This window comes from Pituophis catenifer, unplaced genomic scaffold (assembly GCF_029215685.1).
Source record: "Pituophis catenifer annectens isolate HBS135680 unplaced genomic scaffold, rPitCat1.0.hap2 SCAF_2, whole genome shotgun sequence".
NCBI lineage: Eukaryota > Metazoa > Chordata > Lepidosauria > Squamata > Colubridae > Pituophis > Pituophis catenifer.
Window position 1 is genome coordinate 76,075,962 of NW_027256882.1, and position 17,561 is coordinate 76,093,522.

General features: G+C 38.1%; 1 protein-coding gene across 2 annotated transcripts in view; it reads left to right on the forward strand.

Moving 5' to 3' along the window:
* The window catches only part of CARD19 (caspase recruitment domain family member 19), a 35,370-nt gene extending 25,890 nt beyond the window's left edge, over positions 1-9,480 (forward strand). For both annotated transcript variants that reach the window (XM_070936974.1, XM_070936975.1), the window contains 2 exons: positions 1,836-1,907; positions 2,613-9,480. In XM_070936974.1, the coding sequence (XP_070793075.1) occupies positions 1,836-1,907; positions 2,613-2,719 (179 nt within the window). In that variant the 3' untranslated portion in view covers positions 2,720-9,480. The remainder of the gene's footprint in view (positions 1-1,835; positions 1,908-2,612) is intronic.
* Positions 9,481-17,561: the final 8,081 nt, after the last annotated feature.

Genomic DNA, 17,561 nt, shown 5'->3' on the forward strand with positions numbered 1-17,561 from the left:
CTTAAAAAAAATTCATGCTGCAAGCATATGCATCAGTGTGAAAAGATTAAGATTATATATGTAAAATCCAAAAGGGGGTTTAGTTGTAATTAGAACTGGGTTGTATCTACCAATCAGCTTAATGTATTTGCTGTCTTAAAATTCTGCATCTTCTAAGGATTGGGAAGGGATCACATAAGAATGCAGTTCAGCTGTGCCTCCCTCACTTAAGGGATTTGGCAAAGAATTTCAGTATGCTTTTCCCAGTAGAGCATCCCAAGGAATTGTGCCTATGATCTCCACTATAATAAGCAGTGAGGTTTGGCTTCAACATGTATTTTTGCCACATAATTTTTGCTCTCATTTTTGAAGATTGTATAGGGTTTTATAGGTAAGGGACTATGGGGCTCTACTCAATATTTTAAACAATGACACTTTGATTTAAACTTAAATTTACCTGCTGGCTGGATTTCCTGGCAGGCTCCTGAGTGTTCAAATATGTGCCTTACTTCCTCTGATGATATCTCTGTATATAATTTTTAAAAGGAACGCTCCCTTTAGCTGTCCTCTGGCCCTTGACTCCTTTTCTCTTTTCTTCCGTTCTTCCTTTGAAGCCAGAAGGCAGGGAAGCAACTCGGCAGATAGAGGTTATTAATGCTGTACTAAACCCAGCACATTGTTAAGGAGCCTATTATAATGTAAAACTACACACCCGGCTCCTTTTCTTTCCTCAGTCAAAGTCAGTCTCAGTGTCTCTCCCTCCCTCCCTCCCTCCCTCTCTTCTCTCCTATCTCTTTCCTTCCCCTCTCTCCCTCCCTCCCCACTCTTTCTCTTCTCTCTCCTTGTCTTTTTAAAAAGACGCTCAACATTGTACCATTAGGGGTCTACCCACTGACCTCATCCATGTTTTTGGGTGATACTTATCTCTCAAATGGTTGAGGCCCGGGCCATTTGTAGTTAAGTAAGATGTGAACTGGTCTAGTCCGAGAAGGACTCGACATTTGTAGCCTTCACTAGGTGGGCACAGCTTGGGTGAGGGAAAGAAATAACCTTTGGCTTTAGGGTCCTGTAAGCAAGGATCCAATCTGGGTCAGGCACTGGGACCAGAACGTTCTCTAAGGATGGGCTCCAGCATGAGTCCGAAAGCTAGGAAGACTAAACCTCTGGTCCTGGTGACTGACCCGGATTAGATCCTGCAACATTACTATGGGCCACGTATATTTGCTTTCATTCCTGTAAGCAAGTTTAACTGAACCTGCGCCCAGAGCAGCTCTGGTAATGCAAGCTTCTACATTTCTGAAGTGCTGAATAAATAAATATTTTTTGTATATTTACACCAATTTACCAATTGTATTTAGTTGGATAACCCTTGGCAGGTTTTTACACTTAACATGTGTAGATGGGAAAAGCGTCCAGTTGGCAGGGATATTGTGGGAGGAGATATTCATCATTAGTCCTATCACATCCTCCCATATTTTATTTAGCTCTTCAGTGCCTGGGAAGGTGAACATGGATAGCCAATAGGAAAAATGAGGATTCATAAGTACAGCCATTGCAGAAAAGCCATCTATAATCACAAAGCCTCTATTAGATAGTACAATATTATTTTACAATACTACACAGTATTATTTAATTTGGCAAAAAAGGCAAACTTATTTTATTACTATAGAATTTAAATCCCTGAAGAAATTTTCTTTTTGCAAGATTTTAAAAAGGCTGGTGGTAAATTAAAAAAAAAGAGTCATAAGGAATAAAGGCATCCATGATTCTAATTGCATTAGGGGAAAGGGTGATATATTATGAAATATGAAGGAAAAAACAAAGAAGCTGCTGCTTTTATTTCTTTCCTTTTCTAGGTCCTACGTTCTTTCTTGCCTGCTTCAGTATTGCTGCAGGGTTAGCATTCTTCATGTATTGCTGCAATCCAGGTAATAAAAGTTTGATATTTTTCCCAAGACTTGAGCCAGTTTAAAAGGGGGCTCTATTTAGCTTCTTTAGCTTTCTATCAGAGCTTTAACCTTGGTGGATGTGGGCTGAGCAAGGAGGGGAATGCATGCAATTAAAGCACAAAACTAGTCCCAGTAAAATCCATTTTCTTAAACTCTATCTGCTTTTGTCATAGGTTGATTTCTCTCTCTCCCTCTCATTTACTTTCCCATATTTTATATTGACATTCCCTTGTCATCAAAATTCAGAGTTTAAAATTTGATAATTCAGTTGTTAATTTAGTATATTATTGTAGATATTAGCACTCTTGGGAATTACCTTTCTTCTCAGTTTGGGTAAATCAAAATGTTTTTCTGTCCAAAACTGGAAAGATAAGTTTATTGGGATAAGAATAGAACACATGAGAGTGTCTTGCATATCTTTAGACAGAGTTGTTAAAGTCATAATTTGATTTACAGATTTGTCTGTTTAAGATGAAATACTTCATCACTCAGAACTGGCTTAAATAACCTTCCGTAGAAGCCAATTTTCATAATATTTATAATTGGTTCTCCCTGAGTAAAACTTTAGCAAGTTATTTTTGTGAAATGTTGGTTGAAGGAAAAATCCAGTATGCTTACAGAGCTGATTCACTTCCCCCCCCCCGCCACCTTTCCATCTCATTCCATATTATCATTTCATTTTAGACTCCAGAATTCTGGGAAAAGCCAAGAAGGTGCTGGGATTTTCCCCAATTATCATAGGAAGACATGTTAGCAACATCTGTATGTTATACATGGAAGATTCATCATGAAGAGAGTAAGAATAAATGGGGCAGCACCAGATTTTCCTGCCAATAGCACGGATGCTTTGCAAGCAATTACCTTTTCTTATACCAAAGATATAACTCAGTTGCTTTAGCAGTCTTTGCTGCTTCAAAGGGCTTTCAGAAGATCACTTGTATTTGCCTTTTACTTGTGGAGCAGATTTTTTTTTATTTTTGTACAAGCTTATTTTTAAAAATTATTTATCACCTTGATAAAATATATTTTAATGCAAATAAGCATTTTACCATGCCCTAATGCAAAGTCTTGAGTGTCAAGTCATGTATGTATGTGTATATATATATATATATATGTATTGCATTCTGCCAGTTTCTGTTTCAAGATGAACTGAATGTTCCTGCTTAGGCTAGTACTGAATGATGGAGCCTTGGTGTGTCTCATTATTAAGAAGATAATGAACTCTACGTGAAAGCTGTACTGAGTGCTCTGCTTCATTGAGAACAAATGGAAGTTTTCCACGTAATATGAGTGACAACCTTGAGTGCTGATGATAGAACCCATCAAGTTTTGTATATCAGCTAATCCATTATCAATTGTTGGGAATTCTCTTTATAAATAGCAAAGGTATTTATAAAGAATAAATAAAGATAAAGACAAAAAAATAATGTTTGAAATAATGTATAAGCAATTATAAGCAGATGCTATAGGTGCAAATGAACCGAAAGCCTTAATTAAAGATGGAGTGTATAGTTTTATTTTTAAATGTTAAAAGAACACTGCAATCTATGTTTTTAATAGACTCCAGGAATTCACTGATACGAATAACCTAGGCAAAAATAAGCACTTGTTAGCATTTGCTTCTTAGTCCAACTCTATAAGATTTCATGTTATGTTCCAGACAGAAAGTTAAGTTTCTGGCCAAGAATTTAGCCTTTATAATGTCATGCGCTTTTGAGGACCATAAACTGCCTCACACATCTGAAGGGTTCTGTTCCATGAAAAATTTCATTTCTCAGAAGCTCATTTTACGTGCACATTCTGCATTGCAATTTCATGGAGCATCTAGACTGTGTCATCATCCTTTAGCCCTTCTGGCTTGTCTTTTTTCACCTCTCTTAACAAGGGTAATCTCTGTAGCTGGAAAGAACTAAGTACACAAAGCTTCAAAGGTGTGGTATAATATAGGAGACTACAGATGTCTTTAAAAGCATAGAGTGCAACACTAGTGATAATGATCTTTGCTCTTCCTCTCATTTCCATGAATTCCTCAGCTGTGAGAATGCACACTGGATTTGTGTGTGCATCATTTTCCCCTTTTATTGGAATTTGGAATGTCAATACATTATAGCCTTAAAATTAATGCCACAATCCCACCTTTCCCTAATTTTCATCTTTGATACTCTGAATAAGTGGAATCTTTTCTTAGGTGTATGTAGAAGTGGTTATCCTTCAACTCCATAAGGGATTTTTCCAAATCATTGTTTCAGTTAATCTTCCTTGGTTGTCTTTGAAATCATGTTGTTTAAAGCATTACAACTCTTTGGGGCATTGAATGGAAGGTGCTGACTTGCTTTATTTTAAAACGCCCAAAATCCACTTTTTTAAAGAAGGAAAAGGTGCTACACAATTGTATAAAACACTTACGTGCCTGATCATAATTGCTACTTTCTTTGGAAAAGTGAAGAAGAATGGTGAAAAAGAGAGTTGAAATGAACAGGAGTAGCAGATAGCAATTGGGAGTATAATTCCAGTAACCATTCTTTGGAAATGAATTGAGCAGGAACTGCGTTGCAGTTTTTCAAGCAACAGCAGCAACATTGAAAAGCAACAGTATGCAAAAGATTCACGTCTAAACACAGCCTTAGTCATTATAGGACCAGAAGACTTTTCATTGTTTGGGTTCGAGCAGAGGCCTGGTTCAGATGAAACGAACTATCACTTACTATATATCCATATGTTGAGGTTCCATTCACTTGTCCTTTTATGCCATGGCCATGTGGCGTGACTCAGAATCTTTTAGTTTCATATTTTCAGTTGCCCACATGTTATTGTTGTGGTCACAGCTTAAAGTTGACTTGTTTTAGGACAATATAGGTAAAGTCATTGAGCTGAATTAAACTTTACGGACACTTTTTTTTTCTTGGCAACAACACAAGATATTTTTTGCTGATGTTTCATTCCAAGAAAATTTGTAAATTTCTCAGTCTAGTAGCAATCCTGGAATGTCTTGCTAATCTGACATTAAAGAACTATCCAGCTGTAGACTGTTAAGCATGTTGAGATCAACCATCTAGCTGAGCAGATTCAGAATAACGTGAATTACAGTTTAATTAAAAATGCCAGTGAATGCATACATTCATTGGACAGCCATAGCCATGAGGCTGACACAAAGAGCGAAGGACTGATGCTACTCTTTCTTGGACTTGAAACGGATTGTGCTTCCCTGCCAAAACAATGGAAACTCTGGTTTAACCATGGAATTTGGCTTTTCATAAATTTAGAGCAGGGGTGTCAAACTCATGTCATCACATGACATATCGGGACTTTTCCTCTCTTCACTAAACCCAGTGTGGGTGTGGCCAGTGCGCGATGCATCCGGCCCACAGCCCGGAAGTTTGACAGCCCTGATTTAGAGGCACTTTCTGAAGAGAAAATAAAGTGATGCAAGCAGAGAGTAGGGGGTGCTTTAGTGGTGATTGAAGATCCATCTGCCTCTTTTTAGGGACATTTTGGGTGAATTGTTTAGCCCTTAAAAAAGAATTTTCTTCCTACCTTCCTAACTAAAAGATTTGTACCTGGCAGAAACCTCATCATGTATTTCCTTGAGTCACCACAGGATGGGGGGAGAGCACTGCAGGAGACGCTTGACTAACTTTGCATTCATGTGCAGGATTCTTAAAAACTGAAGTGTCAGCTACTTATTTTCTGCATAACAGGAGAAAGAATGCTGTAGTCCTGCTCAGTCAGACCTAATCAATTTTAAAGGGATTCATCAATTTCAGAACGCTTTATTTCTGGTGATTAAAGGTTGATTTAGAAAAGAAATACAGCTTGTTTTAGTTTCAAAGCTGATTGTAGTATAAGGCATGAATTATACACCTGAAAAATCTATGGAACCCTTTGTAGCATCAAAGCTCAAAGTGAAATTCAGCTTTGAAGTTTATTCCTCCAGTCGAATTTAAAAGTATTTTTATATGTAATTTTTATTAAAAACTTTTAAACCAGAAGGTAACATCTAATGCAAACTAATAGAAAAAAAGGGAGAAAAGAGAGAAATCAAAGAAAAGAAAAAAGATGTAAGAAAAGAAAAAAAATGAAGAAAGAAAGAAAGAAAATACATAAGGAAACAGCTTCCAATATTCTTCATAGCAGTTATGAGCACAAATGTATTTTAACTTCTCTAAAGTTACATTGTGTTATTTTTCTATAATCTTTTCTATCTAATCATTAACACCATAAATCCAAGTTTTTTTCTTTTCACTTTTATGCAAAAAGATAATAAGAGACTTCGAGTCAGTGAGTGGTTTGTCACTGGTTATATGACAAACTCTATAAAAAGAAACTTTAACGTGTACGTACCATCATTCAAGTAGCTTTTGAAAAGAAAACATGCCTTTCCCCCTCTCTTTAGCCAAAATTAAAAAAAGTTATAGTCCAGTTCTCTAAAGGGTAAAGAGAAAAAAAATTCCCATGAGGGGGTTCTCTGAGTTGTTTGCTTGCTTGCAGACACTTCATTACTCAAACTAGGCAACATCAATAGAGTCTAGCATTATGAAATGTCTTCCAAGAAAACAATCAAGCTCAGAGAATATTCATCTCAACCCTGAGCTACAAATGTTCTCCTCTATTGGTAAGAAAGGATCTAGAATATTCTGATGTTCAGTTATATACAATCTGCATACAAATGACATTAAAGTTTGCTTAATGTGTTATTTCTATTGATATCCTTTTCTGTGGATGTTGTCTTAATCAGTTCCTGATAGCATCTGCACCACAGAGATATTCCTAATATTACATTTGATGATGGAAGACTCAAGTTGTATTCTAACCTGAACTGGCATCATTAAACTCCTATTCTGGCTTCCAAAAATTTTGATTAAAATTCCCCAAAGGAATCAAATGCCACATTCACTAGCACTGATGATGTTGCTTAACTGGGTAATGAATGTTATAATGTTGATGGACCAATGTGAAATGAAAGACTAAAACTTCATAAAGATGCCCAGACATTTTCCATTACCCTTAGAGAAATTCTTAGGAGGTAATAATATTAATTATTAGGTAATAACGTTAGACCAAAGAGGTCCAGAATTTTTTCTTTGCGTGAGTAGATAAAATATCTATTTTATTATTTAACAATAAGATTGGGAGTACCCTATTTTCCAGGAATAATTCACATGCCTATAGCCATCACTCTCCCCACTGACAATATCCTTAGAGCTGCCTATTTCACATTATTATTATTTTTCAATTGTTTAAATAATAAACAGGAAGCTGGCATCTGGTTGGAAGCTGTTAAATTAAAAATTAAAAACTGGCATCTTTAAAGTGTATTATAAAGATTTTAAAAAGTAAAACATTGTGGTTGGTGCTGAAACCAAAACATGAGATTGTTTTATTTAAAGTGTGTTTATTTGCCCAAAAAGGGTAAAAAGATCAAAAGCATTCTGTACAATAGAAGAAAACCCTGTTGTATCAACTGAGCAATACTTTTGTTCTGATTTCAAAGAGCTGCTTCAGAATGTGGAGGAATGTGAATGCAGTAATTTGTGAATGCAGCTGTGTGTGCTTTAATGAATCACAGGTAAGAACTGTGTTTGTATTGCTGTCCTTTCCAATATTTTTCTTCCAAGTCAGTCTGGAGCATTGTATAGCCCAATAATGCTGAACCTTTTCGGCACCGAGTGCCCAAACTGGAATGTGCGTGCACGCCGGAGCCCCTGAAACTCAAAGATCAGCTGGCCGGCGTGCACATGTGCACCTGGCCTTCTGGTTTCTGGTGCATGCATGCATGCTGGCCAGCTGGTCTTCGTACATGCCGGAGTGCCGGAAACCCAAAGACCAAGTGGTCTTCAGGTTTCCGGGGCACCGGCACACACAAAGATCAGCTGGCCGGCACCCATGCACACACCGGAAACCAGAAGAGTAGTTGGCGACAGCGTGCATGCCCACAGAGAGGGCTCTGTGTGCCGCCTCTGGCACGCGTGCCATAGGTTTGCCATCACGGGCATAGTCTTAATATACTGGCCATTTCTATTTGTATATTGAATAAAGTTTATTTGAATGCACAATTTCAGTGCTATGCATTATTATCTCTAATTTGGCTGAGGCATAGAAGTGATCCATCTGTTTTCAAAAACAAAAATAATACCTTTCAGGTGGCTTGAGATCATGACGCTTGCAAACCATATTAAAGAATACTGAATATTAAAAAAACAAACAAAATGGCATGTGGTAGTAGCTTTATCTGCTGGGTGATGCCAGCCATATTCTCTATGCTGCCTAAACATTGCATGTAAAAGTAAATAAGATAGCTGTACAATTTATGTGGAAATTGCTATATATTTAGTTTAAATATTCAAATAATCCAATGATGGCCTTAAATACCTTTTGACCAATTCTAAAAAATTTTTTTGGTTCCATTCAATCCACATAAATACAATGTACTGTACATGGTATCTTGAAACCCATCAGTTCAATTTTTTAAACCAGATTCCAGGTGATATTCATGTGGCATTCATGTGGCAACCTTAGAAGTTTTTTATCATTTTTTAAAAATTACCTTTTAAAAGTGGTTTTACAGATACAGTCTCGAGGGAGAGAAAAAAAGCTGCTGCCCTCAGGGACTGACCTGATGACCCAATGTGGCTTTCAAAGACTTTGAGGACAATATAGTCATTTGCATTTTTTTTAAAAAAAATGTTGGAAACGGCTGCTATAGATTTTTTTAAAATGTTAGAGATACGCTAAAGGAGATGACAATTCTGAAAGAATAAAAGAATAGATATCTATTAGGGCTCTGTGGTGGTCAGGATTTGAAAGGGAAAACTGATGTTACTGTTTCGGTCACTTCGGTGCAAGGTCACTCACCATAGGTGAGTGACCTTGCAAACTGAAAAAAGAAGAAAAGAAACATGATTCCAGTGTCACACACATCACATCAGTCTTTTGTATCAATCTAAGGAAAAAACATGATTCCACAGGAGCCAGCCAATCAATATTGTAGTAGTCTTTGAAATTTGCAAAATAACTTTTTCCCCTTCAGGGTCTCCATCTCAGTGAATCAGGTAAAATTCTGAAGTGTATAATGAGGGAGTTCGCAGGAGAGATTGATTTTTAAAATAGCTAATAGGAATATGTTGCATTAAAGGCAGCCTTTTACTTTTTTTATGCCCAGATTCCCAGGATTTTATAACAAGCCATATTAAGTATCAGTATCGGTCTCTGTGTGCATCAATAAGCATTAGATTTGCGAACTTTATTTTTGTTATATTACTATGTTATGTTATTTTACTTTTAATCTATAAATGGAAGGGGAAAAGAGAGAAATGAAGTAAAAAAAATTAAAAATAAATGTGCCTGTAAAAATAAATGTACGTACAAGGTTCTTCTCAATAAATGTCCAGCATGAATGCAGGTTCAGGGGAAAGTTTTTCTCAGACCGTATGTAACATGTGCATAAAGTACTTGCATTCTTATTTATAATGAGTGTTTAATGTACCTGGTTGTATGTTATGAAAAAAAATTATGTGTGTATAAAATTAAAATTTTAAAACCAAATTAAACATAATCTCGTGACAGTTCTTTAACAGAAAAACCATTAGCTCATGTTTTGTGTTTTATTGGAGAACTGAAATAACAGAAGATCTATTGGGAGGCCACCTATACTAGAATTCCCACAAGGATCTGAAAATAAACATTTTTAAATGGAAAGGCAACCCAAATGCAATCCTACAATGAACACTTGTCCTTTAGATAATTTTTGACAGTGTATCTCAAGAATAGTGCTTATAGAGCAGGTCAGCACAACTAACAGCGGAGAAAGGGGGAACATTGATAAATTTAAAATGATACTGGCCACAAAGATTATCAATCAGTTGTTTGGCAAGCAGCAGAGTAATGAGGTTCTGGTGGTGTTGGTGGGGCCTGAAGGCCATCACAGTATGTCTTTTGGGATGATAGTGGCGGCAAAACTTACCAGGCAGTGGAAATGGATTTGCTGAGGTGAGGCCAATGGGCTGCACAAGATTGCTTGGCAGTTCTCATGTGTTGTACAGGCCTGACATACATGGTTGGTTGGTTTGTTACATACATGTTTAATTACCAGCACCTTGACTATTGAGTTACATCAGTCCTTCATGAAATATTTTTCAGTATTGTCCAAAGAATAAGAGCTAAATTGAGTCAGAAAATTTCAGAGGCATTCCAATATCGTTCTGATAATATCTATTTATCATCTATCTATTGCCTTTCATTTATCAGTCAGTCAGTCAGTCAGTCAATCTTCTACCTACCTACATCTATCATCTACCTACCAATACCTACATCCATCCATCCATCTATCTATCTATCTATCTATCTATCATCTATCTATCTACTGTGTCTATCTACCTACCTACCTACCTACCTACCTACCTACCTACCATGGATATACAAAGTCCTCACACTGCCCTCTTCCTTCCTTTTACTTTGATACTGTCAAGTGAGCACAACAGCAAGATGTCAGTTGCTATCTGGGCTCTAATGCTTGCCAAGGTAAATAAGAGGCCATCCATTGTGGAAAGGAGCACTATTCTCATATGAGCTGAACTGCCTCCTTAGTAGGATTTCCTCCTGAAACTTTCGCCATTGGCAGTTGCCTGATAGCTCCAACTAGCAAGATCAGTCTGCTGGGAAGTTACCTTCTTTGAAAAGTATGTGCCTTTAATAGATGGCTTTGGAGGAATGCTGTGTGAACATGCTGGCTTTTTGAGAATGTGAACATGTCACTGTGGTTTGCTACATGGTTGGTGGCTTATTTTCTAGAAAATATGTATCAAGCGAGATAATCCAGTGGGTTCTTTGCTGGAGACAGCCAGTGCTTTTTAGACTTCATTTCTCCCCATTTTTCCCCCTGATAAGCACAATAACAGGAAGTATATGTTGACATCACTGTACACAATGACTTCACAAAAGTTTATGGCTAAGCATGACTCTGTTAAGTGTCCTTGATCTGAACCTTAGGAAAAGAAACTGCTCTTCAACAACTGAGAGATGTCCCTAAATTTATGTCACTTGATTTAGAAAGAACATCATGGGGCACTGAAGCTTAGGTGCTGGAAAAACCTTGATTGAATGCAATTCGGTGATTAAAAAAAAGTAAGGTTTTGCACTTTGGCAAGAAAAACTAAATGCACAGGTATAGAATAGGTGGCATGTGGCTCAACAGCAGTAATTGTGAGAAGGATCTAGGAGTCCTCAATTAAATATGAGCCAGCAGTTTGCTGCAACTGCCAAAAAAGCCAATGCAGTCCTAGGGTGCATCAACAGAGGGATACTATCAAGGTCACGTGATGTGTTAGTACTGCTTTATTCTGTTAGTAGAACCATATTTGGAATACCTTGTCCACTTTTGGTGATGATGATACAAAAAATGTTGTTGAGACTCTAGAAAGAGTGCAGAGAGGAGCAACAAAGATGATTACGGGGCCGCTGGAGGCTAAAGCATGATGAACAGTTGCGGAAATAAGTATGTCTAGTCTAACAAATAGAAGGACTAGGGGTGACTTGATAGCAGTCTTCTAATATTTGAGTGGCTGTCACAGAGAAAAGGGAGTCAACCTATTTTCCAAAGCACCTGAGGGCAGGACAAGAAGTAATGGATGGAAGCTTATCAAGGAGACATGCAACCTAGAACTAAGGACAACTTTCCTGACAGTCAGAACTATCAGTGGAATGGCTTATCTCCATAGGTTGTTGGTGCTCCCTCACTGGAGGTAACAGTAACAATAACAGAGTTGGAAGGGACCTTGGAGGTCATCTAGTCCAACCCCCTGCTCATGCAGGAGACCTGTACTAGGGATTCGAACTGCCGAACTGCCGATCTTTCTGACCGACAAGCTCAGTGTCTTAGCCACTGAGCCACTTAGTCAGGCTAATCAGTCAGGTTTTTAAGAAAGGATGTTAGGCATTTGTCCAGAATGGTTTAGGGAAGACCTCCCAGGCCCGTTCCAACTCTCTTGTTCTGTATATTCTGATTCAATTCTCACTTATGCCTTTTTATTCCCTTGGAAATGTGGAGGCTGCCCTTTATGAACATTTCCCTTCTTTTTCTTGTAATATTGCTAAATTTCTCTTGCTTCAAACAAAACAGGGACAGCAGGGACAAGCAGCTTAAACTGTTCCTCCAACATCATCCTCTGGTCTTCTGTACCTGGATCAGTGCAAATGTTGATATGGCAGCCAAGCTTAACTGACCAAACAGAAGCTCCTGAAGTCCTTTCTCAATGGTAGCAGCCAATTTTGGAAGAATCTGTGCCAAAATTAATTCTTTGAATGTGCAATAGCAATAGCAATAGCACTTAGACTTATATACCACTTTACAATGCTTTACAGCCCTCTCTAAGCGGTTTACAGTCAGCATATTGCCCCCAACAATCAGGCTCCTCATTTTACTGACCCCGGAAGGATGGAAGGCTGAGTCAACCTTGAGCCTGGTGAGATTTGAACTGCCAAATTGCAGGTAGCTAGCAGTCAGCAGGAGTAGCCTGCAGTACTGTACTCTAACCACTGTGCCACTGTGGCTCTTAATAAAGCAGGGGTGTCAAACTCGTGGCACATGGGCCAGATGCATCACGTGCTGGCCCCTCCCCCACCTGGTTTAGCAAAGGGGCGGAAAGTCCCAATATGTCACGTGATGCCACGGAGATGCCATGAGTTTGACACCCCTGTAATAAAGCAAAGATGGCATGGCTTTGGCTCTGAACCCACCTGGCTTTGTTGAAATGTGTATTTCCACCAACAAACTTTCTTTTAAAGGCAGCATCATGACATCTTTCACACAGTACAGGGAACTCCCAAATAGCAAGCATGGCAGATATATAGAAGCATCTTGCAGACTTTTCAATCTCAAGAGCCATCTTTTAGCTCTGAATGATGGGGGTGGTTAATTATGCTTCCAAAGATTCAAAATAGAGCATTTCCTGATCCCAGAACTCATATGTGTGAATCACAGAGACCACAACGAATAGCATTTAATTGGTTTCCAACAGCACAGAGTATTTCTTTTCCCAACACAATCCATGCAAGATGTTGCTTAAGATGTGAGCATGGACATAGTACAGCAGACATTTGTGAGTGAGTTGTTCAAGGGTATGATTTTAATTACTGCTCTTTTCTAAGCAAAAACCGCTTTTGTTCAAAAATCAGATTTCTCAATCTAGTCATTTTTAGAGTGCATTTAGCTCCAAGCTAATAGCATAATTTAAATACCTTTACCCATACAATGGGTTTTTCTTCCAGTAAATTATAGTAGGTCATGTGCATTAGGGAATTAAAACCAGCTCGTGAGAGACTAACACTATAAAACAGTACTTAAGACTGAGGGCTTATAAAGATAGAAGTTGCCAAGCAATAGTCTGCTCTCATTTTAATTCACCCACTTATAAAGAGCTGAGTAAGCATTATAATGAGCGTGGTCCCAAGGTGCCTAATAAAAGCTTAGGATATTTCATTATTCATGATTTGTTCTCTACTGAAACTTCTGTCAGCATGGAGTAAAACTTAATGTGTATCAGGAAATACAACTGCCTAAGTACATTTGGTCATCTGACATTTAGTTGTAAAGGCCCGATAGTAGGAGGTTTAAAGCAATGGCATGAAATTCAGCCTCTCCTTTCATGTGCTGCTCCAGGAACAAAAAGCCTGGCGTTTGAATGGATTCGAAATCATTTTCAAACAAAAGTCAGAGCAATGGCTTTGTCCTACGAAATCCTGAATGACTTGGGGGAGGATGCCTATTGGATTCCTTTGCCCATATGAGCTTCCTTGACACATCAAGACTTTGCAACACAGAGAGAACAACATCCCACAGTATGGATCACTATTCATGAAATCTAATCAAATCTCTATTGCATGTAGCCCCAGTGGTTCCTAACTTGATTCCCCAAATTCCAAGTGGGATGTTTTTATCCCTTATCTGGCTTTTGGCCAGTCTTGGAAAAATCACTTCAATGGGCACAACAGAAAAAGTAGAATGCACTGGGCCCCCTCCTCTTTGCAAAAGCCCACTTTAGATGGGAGAACTCTCATTCAGGATCTGCTTCTTGACAACTGATTTTCCCAGGATGCAATGGTCTCTGCCGGTTGATTACACTCACAACTCACCTGGTTTTTTTTCCTCTTAACTCTTGTTGTATCTAAAGTTCGCTTGAAATATAACTTCCCCTATTCCAGGGAGGTCTGGGGGAGGGAGGGTGGGTTGAAAAGGAAGAGATGGCACCCACAACCTTGCATGGGGATTCAACTGTCATCTATTTGTGTCCATCATTCTGGCTTTCTTGACCCCTGCCAGGGGTGAAATGCTACCAGTTCGGGCGAACCAGTATTTCCGATGATCAGCTGGGCGACAATCAGCTGTGACACGTGATTTATATTAGCTAGAATCATTGGATTTCCTGCTTTCTAGATAATCTAAATCGCATGGCACAGCGGATTCCTCCCCCCTCGTTGTTCTACTTACCTTTGCAGACTCAGAAGACTTCAAAATGTTCCTTTTTTATTGCTGTGCGGCAGTGCCTCAGGCATGCATGCGTGTGAAGCATGCATGTGCGTGCAAAGCACACACTTGGTAGCAGGTTCACAGAACCGCAGACTTCAGAGGATTTCACCACTGACCCCGCCCTTCTTGCAGACACATCTACCAAACTCCCTGGTTCTTGAAGTTTCCGTTGGTCCCAATCCTGAAAGGCCCACACCAGATATATTCTCTGGAAGTGAAGGGGGAGTTGAACTGTGGAACATTTTCAACTTGTCCATAACTGAAAAGCTGTTACAATCATGTGTGTGTTTCTTTCTAATGAGCAGAATGATGTACGCTTCTAAGAAGTCATAATTTTTTAACTGTGAAGTCTGTTTGTGGGAAATGGAACAGAGGTTATATACCCTGTTGCAAGGCACAAAGACAGAATAGCCATGCTTTACTTTGAGTATGAAGAGTGTTCCTTGATTCAACTGCTTCCTGCTATTCAAACTGGGCGTGTTACTGGCATGAAATGGCCAAGGAAAAGGAAATGAATGGGAAACTTTGCTTCAAAGTGGGAAAAAACTGAACATGTGAGATAGGAAGAGGGTAAGAGAAGGGAGTGAACACAATTCCAAATTGAAAAGAGCTGAGTAAACAAAATGCTTGGAAGAAGAAAAAAAAAAAAGCCAAGGATGTACAAGAAAATAAGAGGCTGACTGTCCTAGAGGCTTAGGGACCTTTCAGTTGCAATCTTATTATCTGGGAGTAAAGTCCACCTGGGTGAATGGGGCCTTGGTCTAAATGCACAAAGGACTGCATGGTGCTTCCAGGCAGACTGCTTCTGATGCTGCCTGTCTTAATGAGTAGAAGGTGCTATAATGGGACAACTCCAATAGCAAATGGAGGATGACCCTCAAAATTTGCTGATTGGATAGGGGATAATACCTTGATTGGAAGCACCCACAAAGGATCCAGTTAAAATCATGATTTCTAAGAGAGCTAGAAAATTAGAAGAGCTTCGGTGCTCATTCAACTCCTGCCCTCTTTATTTCTCATGCACTATGTTATGTTTCCACATTGGGTTACTTCATGGCTTTTAAAGCTTGGGTTTATTGAATAAGTCAATTCATACAACATAGGTAGTGTGCTGCATGTTGGTTGAAAACCAGAGAGAAATCTAAATACAAATTCACCCTCAGCCATGAAAGATCACTGGGTAACTTTGGGCCAGACTCTTCCCCCCCCCCCCCACTGCCATTATCTATCTCATAACTTGAGCTTCTGCAAGAAAAGCAGAATATATGTACGGGAAGGAAGGAAGGAAGGAAGGAAGGAAGGAAGGAAGGAAGGAAGGAAGGGAGGGAGGGAGGGAGGGAGGGATCATGCCTGACTGAACCATATTATAGAATCCAAAATGATCATGAATAGAAGAGCATGTAGTCCAGCCGTTCATGGTTGCAACATGTCATAATCTTCCCCTAGTCTTGCTTCACAACAACCCTCAAAGGATTGCTGGGGAATGGTGAAATCAAGAGGTACATGTAAAGTAAATCTAAAAGATACAGCATAGAAACATAAGTCTGTTGCACCTCAACATTGGCTGAAATGGACTATCCAAGTGATGAAACAACTGGTTTAGATTATCCAAGGCTCTGCAGCAATTTAAGAGAGGCATATAAAGTTTTTTCAATGACAGTAGATTACATATTTGTTGTGTTGCCTTTCCGAGAAGTGTGTTCCTGTGTTACAGAGCATTTCCTCGGGGAGGAAGCCAGTTAGAACCACTCAAATCCCTGTGCCTAGACATGTACCACTAAAACTAATACAGCTAAGATGCACAGCTGATGTTATCCTTATTATACAAACCAGGTTTTGTTTTAAAGGCTTCAAATGAATCATATTCAATGGTGCCTAAATAAAAAACACTGTGCACTGTTATCAAAACTCTTTATTGACCAGCAATGAAAAGAAAAGAAAAAGAAAATGAAAACAGTGTAATGCAGTTACAATCTAAGTACAGGTTTCTGCTGTGAATAGGAAAATCAGAATCATGACAAGTGGTGTCTCTAGTACATTTTTTTATATTTATATTTTATTAATATTTATGATGTGCTGTAATCCAAACCATGCACAAGATGCCAGATTGAGACCAGCTAATTTAGATTTATCAGTTTCAATGACAGGGCTTAGATTGCATAGTCATGGATACCTTTCTTTCTTCATTTTTTTTTACCTCCACCCCCACCCTCACAGCTGTCCCTAGTTTACCCCATTACTGACATCAAGCAAACAAATCATTATGCTGTAAAAATGTTTTGCAAAAATCTGTGACATGAATTGATATTCTATTTTAGAACACTCCTCACTTGTAGTGCCTAAACCAATGGTACTGTTTAGGTAAAAATCTGATTTTATCACACATTAACTATGAAAAACAGCAGAACATTATTTGATTATACTGCATTTTAATATAATTTATTAAAAAATATAATCTACAAAAAAATCTGCTCTTGCTGAAGCAAGCCCTACTTAATTCAGTAATTCATTTCCTGGTAAGAATGTACAAAATTGCAGTTGACTGTAATGCAGAAGCAACCCTACTCATGCAACTTATAAAGGCAGTAGCTGTAAAGCGACATTCTGCAAACGTTTGATCAATTTTCATATCCGAACAAAAGAAAATCTTTCTTATTAATAATAAAATCCTATTATTTTCACTGAGAATAAAACAGATATCCAAGTAAAATTCTCTCCTTTTTGTTCTCTATTTTCTTGCTAGAAAAATTAACTTACTCTTTAGAACCTTATGATTATAATCTTATTAGTAGAAAAATGCAGCATCTGAAATGGTAAAGGAAATGGCTTCTCTCCTGTGTCTATAATATGTTATATACAGTATATATTATATAAAATGTATATATTTAATGAATCAAAATAAAAAAAAAATAAAATACATGTTAATAACATTAGATCTGTATGTCACTAAAAATTGAGTGCAGTTTGTGCTCACAAGTGATAAATTAGGAAAAATGTTCACTATATTTTTTAAAGGAAAAAATGTAGTAAATATAATATATTATATTCTGTAAGTTTAATTTACTGACTTGGTTTCATTAAAGATACTTTTTAAAAAATTATTGTTTCCTACG